General features: G+C 49.7%; 1 protein-coding gene across 1 annotated transcript in view; it reads right to left on the bottom strand.

Annotated features, from left to right (window-relative positions):
• TTC12 (tetratricopeptide repeat domain 12) overlaps positions 1 to 6,145 on the bottom strand; it is a 44,603-nt gene extending 38,458 nt beyond the window's left edge. Inside the window, exon 1 of the mRNA XM_036258193.1 lies at positions 6,078 to 6,145. Coding sequence (XP_036114086.1) covers positions 6,078 to 6,135 — 58 coding nt within the window. The 5' untranslated portion in view covers positions 6,136 to 6,145. The remainder of the gene's footprint in view (positions 1 to 6,077) is intronic.
• Between the last annotated feature and the right edge of the window lie 6,604 nt (positions 6,146 to 12,749).

The following is a 12,749-nucleotide window of genomic DNA, read 5'->3' as shown; positions in this document are numbered from 1 at the left end:
CAGTCTAACCTGGGAAAGGGATCATTCGTCAGGGGGCTGATCCACTGAAAGCTCAGGAAAGTTTGAGAAGCTGATTGGTTATTTTGAAAAGCTTCTGGTTCCTCCCAAGCCTAAGAATAGATCATTCCAGGTGAAGAAAGAATCTCAATTAATCTGTCTGTCTCTGTGACCCACACTTATCCTGCACATTCAATGTTCTCTGTCCATGGCCATGTGGCCTCAGCAGCCTCGTGGCTGATGGCCACACAGACTCCAAACGCAGGTTGGAAGCAGGAGCCTGGCTCAGCAGCACAGCAATGGGTGCAGCGGGGAGCACAGTCTAAGCTGGCCAGACGCTGCCTAGGACTAAGCTCTAGTACGTCACGGGAGCTCTGGATGTTGATTCTATATCTGGCCCTGATTTTCCGTGGTGGGACAGAGGGAGATGGGACATTGCAAGCTCAGGGGCAGCAGTCACAATGAAATCATCTTGCTGCACCCACATCACAATCTCCCACTTGTGGATCCTTGAAATGCTTTTCTCATGATCCCATGGGAGAGCCTGTTTCCCACTGACAACAATCCTATTGTTCACCCAAGGACTCAAAAACTATCTGCAGAGGGTTGAGGGGGAGGTAGGAGAGGGTAATGGTGATGGAAGGAGATTTGATTCCCAGTGGTGAACACACAATACAATATACAGATGATGTATTACAGAATTCTACACCGAAACCTATGTAATTTTATTAACTGTCACCTCAATAAATTCAATAAAACAAAACAAAACACAATGGTCTCCAATCTAAACCTGACCATTTCAAACAGATGACCTTGCTAATTTTTTTTTAAATACGTTTTTATTGATTTTTAGAGAGAGAAGGGAAAGAGAGAGCTAGAAACATTGATGTGAGAGAGAAACATCGATCCACTGCCTCCTGAACACCTCCTACTGGGGATTGAGCCCGCACCCGGGCACATGTCCTGACCAGAAATCAACCCGGGACCTCTCAGTCCACGGAATGATGCTCAATCCACTGAGCCACTCTGGCCAGGAAGACGGCCTTGCTTATTAACACAGGGAGGAAAGAGGCCGGCAGAAAGGAGCTCCAACTTCCTGCCAACAGAACTGCAAAGTGCCTACATCTACATCCATCCTCCTTCCCAGTCCAAGGAAAAAGAATCCCTGCTGCTTGTGCCGGTCATCTCATCTGTGCTCACCACACCATCACCTGTTTAGCCCGGTCAGGAACCGTGCGTCACCCATGAATCGCACCCTTTCCACAATATTTCCGCCTCTCCCATTCTACTGGCTTCTTCCCTTTGGTATTTATACCCTCCGACCTCGCCCAAGGCCCTCTCTCCCCCTTTAACAACTAAGCCACTGAAAGGCGTTTTCCTATTTTTAGTTCTTCATTTTTCACTGCCTCTTCAAGGTAACTTTTCAGTTTTAGTTGTCAAATATTTCAAATAAACAAAAAGTAATATAACAGACATTTTTGTTTCCACACCATCTTTAAATTAATAAGTATCCTCCAGTGTGTTGTAATGTTTAGTATTTTGTATCATTTAGCTTTTGTTACATAATACACCACCCTAAAACCAAGTGCTTAAAACAAGTACCATTTACTTGGCTTTATTTAGTGCACAACCCTCTAAGTCAGTGTTTGGGTTGGGCTTAGCAGCCGGTTCTTCTGGTTTCAGCTGGGCTCATAGTGTTCATGGCCAGCTGTCAGTCACTTGAGTGGCTCTTTTCGGAACATTGGCTGGCTGTTGGCTGGCACAATGGGAGCAACCAGGGACAGCGTGTCTCATCTCTGGCAGGGTTTTGAAAAGTGGCATGACAACAAGCCCTAATGGACATGTACTTTTCAAGCTCCTGCTGTTTCATGTTTATAAACATCCCTTTGGCCAAAGCAAGTCACATGGCCAACCCAGATTCAGGAGGTGGAAAAACAGACTCTACTCTTCATGGAAAGAAAGGAGTCTGTGACCATTCTTGCAATCTACTTGAGTATTTGTGTATGTGTTACCAGTTCAAAAGTTCATGTGCCTGATTTAAAAGGCCAGTATTCAAAATGTCAGAATTGGGGGTAAGGAAAGGTTTATTGATCAAAAAGATGCTCAGTTAAGAGAATAAAGGGGCCTTACAGGTTTCTCAAATCCATCTTCTCCAAGTCCAAAGTTCTGGCTTCTTTTAAATCAACAAGGGAGAAAATGGGAGGGGCAAGAGTGATTGATGATCCTGGACATCTGGGTACCCACAGGGATCTGAGGAAGATCACAAAATCTCTACATCTCTTTCTTCCCCTGATGATCTGAGTCCAGTCTCAAGGCTCCTGCAAATCTCTGATACACAGACATTATTTTGTAAATATTTCTCCACCTCTTCAGGAACAGTAGCTTATGGCAAGGGGCTGTTCTTCCAAAAACTCAAGCAGAATTCCCCTAATCATTAGCATATCTACAGTAGGAGATATTTGCCTGAAGGCCAGGGGAATAATGCAGGCTAGAATTAAGACAGCATCAGAGACTGCGTATTTCACTCTTACATGTGTGTATTCAATCATCTTCAATAAATGGTTTCATAAAATGTGCATTCTTTTGTCCTGGCCAGTGTGGCTCAATTGACTGAGTATCGTCCATGCACCAAAAGGTTGCCAGTTAGATTCCTGGTCAGAACACGTGCCCAGGTTTCAGGTTCGATCCACAGTAGGGGACATGCAGGAGTCAGATGATTGACAGTTCACTCTCATCAATGTTTTTCTCTCTCTCTCCCACTCCCTGCCTCTCTCTAAAATCAATAAAAACATATTTTTAAAAATGTGCATTCTTTTGCAACCTACATATGGTTTCAGTTGATTCATTTAAATCACTGTATATACCATAGTTAACCCATTCACTTATTGATAGACATCCAGGAGATTTGTAATTTAAATTTTCTGCTACAGAAAATAAATGCTAAATTGAATATCTGTGCACGTATTTCCTTGTGCACATATATGACATATTCTTCGGGATATGGCTGTATCAATTTTTACTCCTATAAGCAGTCCACAAGAGTTCCGATTGTTCCACATCCTTTCTCATTCTTGCTATCGTCAAACTTTTAAATTGCTACCACTCTCATGGAGGACGCTATCTCAATGTTCTCATTTGATTTTCCTGACTATGATTGGGATTGAGTATCTTTTTATTAGTTTGCAGGCCACTTGGACTTCCTTTACTGTGATATTCCTGCTCCCATTCTCGGCCAATTTTCTACTGGGTCGTTTGTCTTTTTCTTATTATGATTTCTTTATATATTCTTAACTGATTATATGTATTTGCAAACAGCTTGCCCTTGGGTATGCTTTGTCTTTTCATCTTTTTTTTTTAAAGGGAATTGTTGAAGAGAATTTCTTATGTATTTTAAGGTTACAAATATACTATCTTGCTTTGTCTTCTAAAAGTTTTAAAACTTTGTTTTTCTCATTAGGAATTTAATCCACCTGGAACTGACTTTCATGTGAGGCGCCAGTACCGTTCCTCAAAGAGGCGCTGCCGTGTGGTGCCGTCCCTGTTACGTGTACTGATCCACATGTAAGGGTCTGCTCTGGGCTCTTCGTTCTGACACCGCTGTGATTAACCAGCTACTAACAACAGGAAAGGAGCAAGGGCCAGGCCAGACATATAGGCCTGTTCCCTGCAAAGCACTGGGGCAAGGGGACTGGACTAAGGAAAACGGAACTTTGGAAACCAGGGGATTTAATTCTATGCAAATAAAAATCACTCATTCTCCTGTGTGAGTCTCAGAAAATGATTTTTCTTGGGACATCGTAAGAAATCCACCCCTACCAGCACCCAGTGGGGAAGAGGACCCCCACTTCGTCTGATATCATTTCCACTCTACTGGATTACCGGGTTTTTCCAGCGCCAAACTTCCATGCATAGTACTGTCGCCTTAGAATAAATCTTGACAATCTAGTAACAAGCGCTATCCCACCTTCTTATTTTTCTGCAAAATTGTCTTATTTTTTATTTTTTTATTATTCTTAGCTCTTTGCTCTTCTGTGTGAATTCTAGAATCAGCTTGATAAATTCTAAACAAAATACTTTTAGGATTTTGATCTATATTGTACTGAACGTAGAGAATAATTTGAAGAGAACCCTGATTTTGATGTCTAGCTTCCAGAACTGTGAGAAAATATATGTTGCATGGCAGCGCAAACAGACTGACACACCTCCCTAAACTGAGTTAGTCTCTTGCACTTCGCAAGTTTCCCTTTGGACCACACGTCACACTTGAAATTACTTGTTTAGTGTCTGTTTTCCCCACTGGACTGTAGATACTAGAAAGGGAGGTAATTCGTGTTTATTGTTACTGTACTCTCCAGTGCTTAGCAATACTCAGTACATAGCAAGAACCCAAGAAATGTATGTATAGCTCCATACACATGTGGATTATAAACAAAATAAAATGAGAAATTCAATTCCTCAGCAGCGTCAGCCCCGTCAAATGCCCACCAGCCTCACGTGATGACCGGCCACACAGAAGCCCCACCATCACAGACAGGCTCGCTGGGCAGCACCTGAAGGAGCTCTGAGTGTGAATGGGAGCTGGCCAGGTACAGAGAGGGGAGGCGGAGGGAATGACAAAGACATCATGCAGAGTCTGAACCATTAGGATATGTTTAGAGAACTAAAAGCATTTTGTGGCTGCACAAGTGTGAGTTAGGGGGAGGCAAGGAGAGGTCACGGGAGGACTTCAGTCCTGAGGAGAGCTTGAAGTGTATTCTGACTGTGGAGAGAATCCAACAGAGAAGTGTCTGGGTCAGATTTGCATTTTAGATACAGTACTCTGTGGGGGGTGTAAGCCTGGAGGCAGGAGAAACAATCAGAGGGTTGTTGAAGTATGCTGAGTAAGAGAACCAAACAAAGGCATGGTTGGGGAGGATGGAGCGGAGAAGGAAGCCAAACTGATGGCTGATTGACAGCAGGGCTGAGAGATGGAGGTGTCCAGTGTGACTTGTAAATTTCTGGATGGAGGAGCCACCTACTGAGACCAGAATGAAGGTGAAGGTAGAAGCGGGCTTTATTTGAGCAAAGGACAGAGGGGGAAGAGATCACTTAATTTTGGAAGCATTAAGTTGGCAGTGTTTGTGGGGACACAGTGGATATGGCAGTCGGCTCAGAAACAGGGCTGGGTGGCAACTGAGCTGTGAGGGACATCAGCGAACAGGTGGTTGTTAAAACCACGTGCCTGAACTAGATCACCTGCAGAGAAAGAGCAGCAGCCGAGGCCAGAATTCCACAGCACAACTTTTAGGGATGGGCAGAGGACAAGCCCATGACGAACACAAAGAACACGTTATGACTGTATCATTTATCAAGTTACCCAAATTACTTTGAAAACTATTTTATTCTTTGCACCTGCCAGGAGTGGTGATTTCAATATGTTGCTAGTGGATTTCTACGTTTTGTTTGTTTGCTTATTTCTGTCCTCAAACAAGCTCCCTGAAGTTTGAATAGAAACCGACTGCTTTGGAATCTCGAACGCGGTCTGTGGGATCGGAGCATGTCCCTTGAGATCCCACTGTCTGAGCTGGGGAAGGGATCTTGCTGTGCAGAGAACGACAGGGAATGCTAACCACGAGCCGCCAATGTGATTTCATTGATCGTCAGGGAAAGCCATTTGATTTAGACTCTGCAGCTCAAAAGCAGAAATGATTCTACTCCAAAACAAGAGGGATCCCAGACTGATCAACGGGGCACCTGAGTGGAACAGCTAGGCTTACTGGCCATGGGGAAATAGAAGCTGCTTTTGACTTGATTCTGCATGGAAGGGGACAAAACACAGCAAAGGCAAATTATGGCTGTCAGTCTGAATTCCAACAGAATGTTCACAGCTTCTCTAATACCAATTAACAGCCAGAAAATACTACCCCCAGGCTCTAATATTACTTGTTTCTCAATATCCTTTCCATTTAATTTCAATTACATTTTTTCTTGAGTCCTAAATCTGTCCGGCAACCCAGGAAATGACTTACTCATTCATTTCTTTTCAGTCACCCACTTCCCTAAAGTAGAATTTAATCTATTTATGATTCACTGGTACTTACTGATTTCATCCACATTTTTAAGAAATTTCTGCAAGTCTTTCTCTTGATCGTCAGCCATTGTGAACCAGAATCCCTGAGGGAGGCAGTGTAAATGATGAAAATTAATAATAATGAAACACTAAACGGAATCTGTCAGGTTTATTAGCCTTCCAAGACTAACTGCCAAGTGGTTGTTTTTAAGGCAGATGTGTGTTTATAAATGTCAAGAATGATAGCAGCAGGGTGATCTATTTCACTCGACTGGTCTTTAAGGGACACTCACTACTTGTGGTGATACCTCCAGAAAGCCAGGCCACCCTCCACTGGGGAAACCACTTGCAAAATGTCCCTCCAAAGCTAACATCAACCGCTGTGACTCCGGAACCTGGTGGCAGGGAGACCAGGAGAGCCGTCGGCAGGCCTCGGAGATGGAGGACGATGCAAATGCTTGACTTTGAATATGACCGACTAGCTCAGCCAGAAGCTTGGACCTGGCTGTGTAACAAACAGGTGACCAGAGATGGGACAATTTGCATTTAAATGTCCAAAACGGTTTAAAATGTGATGTGGCTTGTTTCTGAGGAGTGGGGAGAAACTACAAATTAGCTGAAGGGATTAGGGCTGGATGCCACCATGCCCCAGCCTCTCTCCTCTTCTCTGGGTACTTTAGATCATTACCTCCCAGTTGTCTCTCAGTAAGAAGGTGCACAGCGTACGCTGTGCTTCCCAAAGGCTCATCCGCAGGCCATAAAAATCATCCCAAACTTTGTTAAATACACAGATTCTTCAGCCTTAGTGCCAGAGCTCCTTGGTCAGTGAACCTGAGATGGTACCCAGAAATCTCTCTCTCTCTTTTTGTTAATCCTCACCTGAGGATATTTTTTTCCACTGATTTTAAGAGTGTAAGGGAGAAACATTGATGAGAGAGACACACCCATTGGTTGCCTCCTGCAGGCTTCCCAACCAGGGCCAGGGATGGGGGATCAACCTAGGTACATGCCCTTGACATGGAATCAAACTGGCGACCCTTCAGGCGGATGCTCTAACCACTGAACTTCAGTGGCCAGGGCCAGAAATGTCTTATTTTCAACACTGTCCAGGTGATTCTGACTTACAGCTAGGTTTAGTAGTTGTACAATGCACCCGTCACTGGGAATTTGAAAGTTGTGAGTTACTGATCTCTGAGATTTCACCAATTATAAGCTGTGTGACCTCAGCTAAGTCACAACCTCTCTGAGCCTCAGAGTCCTCATGCATTCTATGCAAATGGTCACACCGCGGGCGAGGGCTATCCTGGGGTTAATGTAAAGCTCCAGGCACGCTGTGAGTGGTAAATGCGAGGCACCCTTATCTATAAAACAGACGGGGATGAGTGGCTTAAATAAAAGATCACTGGGGTTCTTTCCAGCTCTAACAGTTTAGACCCCACGAAACGGGGCCTAGAGAAGTGAGTTAACGTGCCCGAGGTTGGGGGGGGGGGCAGAAAGAAGGCTCAGAACCTCCGCGGGCGGACGCCTGCCCCTCCGCTCCAGGGCAGGGTCCCGGGGCACGCACTGCCTGGGCCCGAAGCCACTGCAGCCCAGGCCTGGAAAGGGTGGTGCGCCTGGCGCTCTTTCGCTCGGCAGGAGCGGCGGCCCGCGGGGACACACCCTTTGGGACGCGCCCGCCCCAGACGCCCCACGCCGCCCAGCGCAGGGGGGCGGGGCCTACGGCACTGTTGCCCGGCAACCGCTCGGTAGCGTCCAGTGGCCCCAGCGCCTGCCATGGAAATCCCAGCCCCCAGCCGATACCGTCCCATCTGCTGGGGCCCAAACCAGCGTCCTCTGCTCGGCTCCCACTGTCAGGTCAAGACCGGGGCCCAGGGCAGACCCGGGCCACCCCGCGGCACTGACCTGCGCGCTCCGGGCTGGACAGGAAATGGCGGCTGTGCGCGGGCGGGGGTGACTGACCTCGGCTGGGGCGTGGCGTGACCAGGGGCGAGCGGCTGGGGTGGGCGTGGCCAGGGGCGAGCGGCCGGGGTGGGCGTGGCCAGGGGCGAGAGGCCGGGGTGGGCGTGGCCAGGGGCGAGCGGCTGGGGTGGGCGAGCGGCTGGGGTGGGCGTGGCCAGGGGAGAGCGGCTGGGGTGGGCGAGCGGCTGGGGTGGGCGTGGCCAGGGGCGAGCGGCTGGGGTGGGCGAGCGGCTTGGGTGGGCGAGGCCAGGGGCGAGCGGCTGGGGTGGGCGTGGCCAGGGGAGAGCGGCTGGGGTGGGCGAGCGGCTGGGGTGGGCGAGGCCAGGGGCGAGCGGCTGGGGTGGGCGTGGCCAGGGGAGAGCGGCTGGGGTGGGCGAGCGGCTGGGGTGGGCGAGGCCAGGGGCGAGCGGCTGGGGTGGGCGTGGCCAGAGGCGAGCGGCCGGGGTGGGCGTGGCCAGGGCGCGCGGCCGGGGTGGGCGTGGCCAGGGGCGAGCGGCTGGGGTGGGCGAGCGGCTGGGGTGGGCGTGGCCAGGGGAGAGCGGCTGGGGTGGGCGAGCGGCTGGGGTGGGCGAGGCCAGGGGCGAGCGGCTGGGGTGGGCGTGGCCAGAGGCGAGCGGCCGGGGTGGGCGTGGCCAGGGCGAGCGGCCGGGGTGGGCGTGGCCAGGGGCGAGCGGCTGGGGTGGGCGAGCGGCTGGGGTGGGCGTGGCCAGGGGAGAGCGGCTGGGGTGGGCGAGCGGCTGGGGTGGGCGTGGCCAGGGGCGAGCGGCTGGGGTGGGCGAGCGGCTTGGGTGGGCGAGGCCAGGGGCGAGCGGCTGGGGTGGGCGTGGCCAGGGGAGAGCGGCTGGGGTGGGCGAGCGGCTGGGGTGGGCGAGGCCAGGGGCGAGCGGCTGGGGTGGGCGTGGCCAGGGGAGAGCGGCTGGGGTGGGCGTGGCCAGAGGCGAGCGGCCGGGGTGGGCGTGGCCAGGGCGAGCGGCCGGGGTGGGCGTGGCCAGGGGCGAGCGGCCGGGGTGGGCGTGGCCAGGGGCGAGCGGCCGGGGTGGGCGTGGCCAGGGGGAGAGCGGCTGGGGTGGGCGTGGCTCCGCGCTCGCTCACTGCCCTAGAGCGTTAGTTGCTGCGCCCGCCGCTGAGTTTATAGCCCAGCGGGGTGTGTCCCTAGTGGGCCCCGGAAGTGGGAGGTGAAAAAGCGGCTCCTCGTGAAACACCCTGGTCCCTAAATCGGCGCCAGATTTTCAACTCTTTTCTTATAAGGAGGGTGTGTGTGTGGTCGGGGAGCGGTGGGGGGATGTCTATCCCTGGCAGGACCCCAAAGCTGGGAAATCTCCAGTGTACTTGATGGACAGGCTTGGGTGTGAATCCTGTTTTGCTTATTAGTAAATGTGAGACCTTCAAAGAGTCATGTAACCTCTCTGATCTTCAGTTTTCTCATCATTACGTAGAGAATCATAGGATTTAGAGGGCAGAATGAGATGTAGAACACATTCACATTTTGAATACATGCACACATTATTACAGTCTGCTTTTTTAAACAAAAGTTCAGTATTGCCCTGACTCGTGTGGCTCAGTTGGTAGGAGCATCTTCTCTGCACTAAAGGTTTCCTGTTCCATGCGGGGTCCCAGGGGCACAAGGGAGGCAACCAATGGATGTTTCTCTCTCTCTCTCCCTACCCTCCCTTCTCTCTCTAAAATACCAAACATATCCAATGGGGAGGATTAAACAAAAATTCAGTATATGTGCTGGATTAAAAAGGGAGGGAGGCAGGTTTGGGGGAAAGTCTCAGTTTGAACTTAAACTGATGTTAAGAAACACTTAGGACTTCTCTGCAAATTTGTGAGTTCTTTACAGAAACTTTTTGGTTGAGACTGAGGAGTCCCTGGGGATAAAACATACCAGGAGGGAAAAGGGTTTGAGCATGGGACCCCTCTAGATCCAATTAGCTGGACCGGAGGGCTCACTTAGCTAGACCCAACACTGATTCTGAGTTTAGTCTGTTGACTGTCGTGTGGCCAATGCCCTGTAGGAACATGTCTGAGCCCACAGAGAACAGGGGGCTATTTGACTGGAATCTCCCCAAGCATTGGTACACGTGCAGTTCTGCTTGGGTACACCACAGTGGAGGATAGCACAAAGGGGACAGGCATTCTTCTCTCCGGAGCAGACCAAGTAGAGCTCTAGCAGAGTGAGTCCTTTAGCACGTGGGCTGTGGCAGGAGATGGTGGGACCTGGGACCCAGCAGCACAATCACGGTGGCTGTCCTGGGGACTGAGATGCCTCTGAGGAGTGGCAGAGTGGAGGTGCCTGGCAGAGCGGGTTGTTACTGCCAGCACACGCTGGGAATTCTCAGAAAGGCATGGGATGCTTTATAGTGATATCGGAGCCTGTGGGAATGGATGGAGACAGGACAGTGACAGCTGGGTTATTACTATTAGTATTATTCCACTTTCCTCTTGTGAGGCCTTCAGCACACATGGGCACAGTCTCCAACCTCATGGTCTTTCTTGTCACTTTGGGGCTGACAGTCTTAATTCCAAATCACTTACTTCCTATTCCTCTGTTTACCAAACTCCTGTAGCTGGACTCCAGAGACATGGGCAAGGCACAGGGTATCAAGGAGGGAAGCTATAGGAAGAGTGTGGAGCAAGGAAGAGGTAAGAGCCCAGTCAAGAGTTCAGAGAGGTGGCGGGCAGGAGGGAGGCAAAAGAGGGGCAGGTGTGTCTGCTCCTAGGTCAAGCTGGAATAACAATACTTAGCAGCGCAGACACCTGTGGCATCTTCAGAAGTCACTGCCATCTTAATGGCGGCCACATGGGTCTGTATCCAGCCTAGACGTGCCTCCAAGCCCCAGCCCTGTGTATCTGACAGATTAGACTCTGAATCTCCTGGGAGTAGGGGTCTTGTTTTGCGTTTGTCTTAGTATTCCCAGCACTTGGCATTTAGTTGGAGCTAAACAAAGATTCACTGAATAAGTGAGTGGACCTCCCGACTGGCATGGAGGAGGGCTCAGATCTAAGTTAGTCTCCGTGGGAAGGGAATAGATGTTTGTGGTTTCTCTCCCTCAGGCGTTCCGGAGAGGCTCACCCTGGAGGACTAACATTGTTCCAATCACAAAACATGTTTTACAGCGAACCACAAACTTGACAGATTGATCACTGTAAAATGTCTGAAGTCCTGGTAAACCCTGCTGGGCTATCTGCAAAGATTCTGATTTTCCTCTTTTCAGGTACAAGATAGGATCTCGCTTCCCTGTGGCCAGGTGACTTGCTTTGTTCAGTGCCACGTGGGAAGAAGTGAAGTGGGAAGAGCCTTTCAGAGCCTGTGTGTGACTCACCACACAACCAGCCCTTCCCCTTGCCCCAGCAACCAGAGGTGCAGGCTGTGTCCTGCTGAGGCCCCAAGTGAGGGAGCTTGGCCCAGAGATGCCTGTCTACCTTTGATGGGCAGATATGCACCCTTATGAGCAATAGACCTTTTCTGTTATAAACCACAACAATTTTGGACCCGTTTGTTATGCAGCATGACATAGCCCATCATTTATAAGGGGAGGAAGCCGAAGGAATTCAGCACTGTTTCTTCCCTCCCTAAAGATAATTCAAAAATTGCATTTGATTTTTATCTCCTAAACATATATTCTTTTATTAAAAGAAAAAAAGCAGCTAAAATTTGTGCTGCTTGGACCCACCCTTTGCTCTTTCTGTTCCCATTTTATTATAGATGAATAATTTCAGGAAATAGCTACAGATTGAGTCTGTGTGTTCATACGGGGCGAGAGGCTCCCTTGGGATCTCTGTGTATAGTTAATAACGCCATGATTATTAACGATGGCAACAGTAACTAGAATGACAGTAACACACTCTCTGAGCTGCTATGTACCAGGCATCAAACACAATCCTTTACAAACATCATCAAACTGAAATCTCTCAACAGCCCAACAAGGTCTTATTTCCATTTCAGACAAAAGAAAAGAAGAAATGCAACCAGGGAGGTTATGTGACTTTCCTGAGGCTGAGCCCAGAGGCGAACCCTGGTCTGATGGCCCCCTAGCTCATACTACCCCATCTCATTACACTGCCCGCCCCCAAGTGTCACCCTTCCCTGAGAGCTCTGCTTTCAACTCCTACTATCAGTGACCGTCCTGGGGGCCTCTGGCTGGACTTTGTCGTGTGGATGTATAAACCTCCATATAGGAGCCTCCATCTGCTTCACAGTCTGGTCCAAACCTCCAAAGGGGATGGATGCGTCTTTCCTATAGCCAGGCAGCCATGTCCCCCCCCCTTTAAGAAAGAAAGGGTGACTCCAATAATGTCCTCCTTTGGGGCCCTTCTGTGGGTCACAGAACTTCACTATTGGAACAGGAAAGGGAAACAGGTGGAAACTGTGCCCTCCCGACTCTGCCTGGCGTGGAGTCATACTGCCACCATGTGGGCGAGCCGGCTACACCTGGGCAACTGGTGGCGGAGAAGCCGCCTTGACATTTACTTAATGTTTGTCGAGCACCTACTGTTGTCACATACTTGGCTAGGCTCTTGCTGCTGCTGCTGTTCCTTCTCAGATAGTGAATTAAATGATGTCAAGGATTTAGGCTCTAGTGAAGGTTTAACATTTATTCATCATTTATTTGGGGCACTTTCATCTGGGGTATTCGCACCTCTGAGAAATTACAATGATTCAGTTTTGTGCACTGGGTTATTTTTTCCCCCAAGGCTTTGGGGACAAGAGGATACACAGAGAAGTGGAAGAGTCCAGAGT

The sequence above is a fragment of the Molossus molossus genome, unplaced genomic scaffold, assembly GCF_014108415.1.
Source record: "Molossus molossus isolate mMolMol1 unplaced genomic scaffold, mMolMol1.p scaffold_m16_p_13, whole genome shotgun sequence".
Classification (NCBI taxonomy): Eukaryota; Metazoa; Chordata; class Mammalia; order Chiroptera; family Molossidae; genus Molossus; species Molossus molossus.
This window is presented reverse-complemented; position numbering and strand designations above follow the sequence as displayed.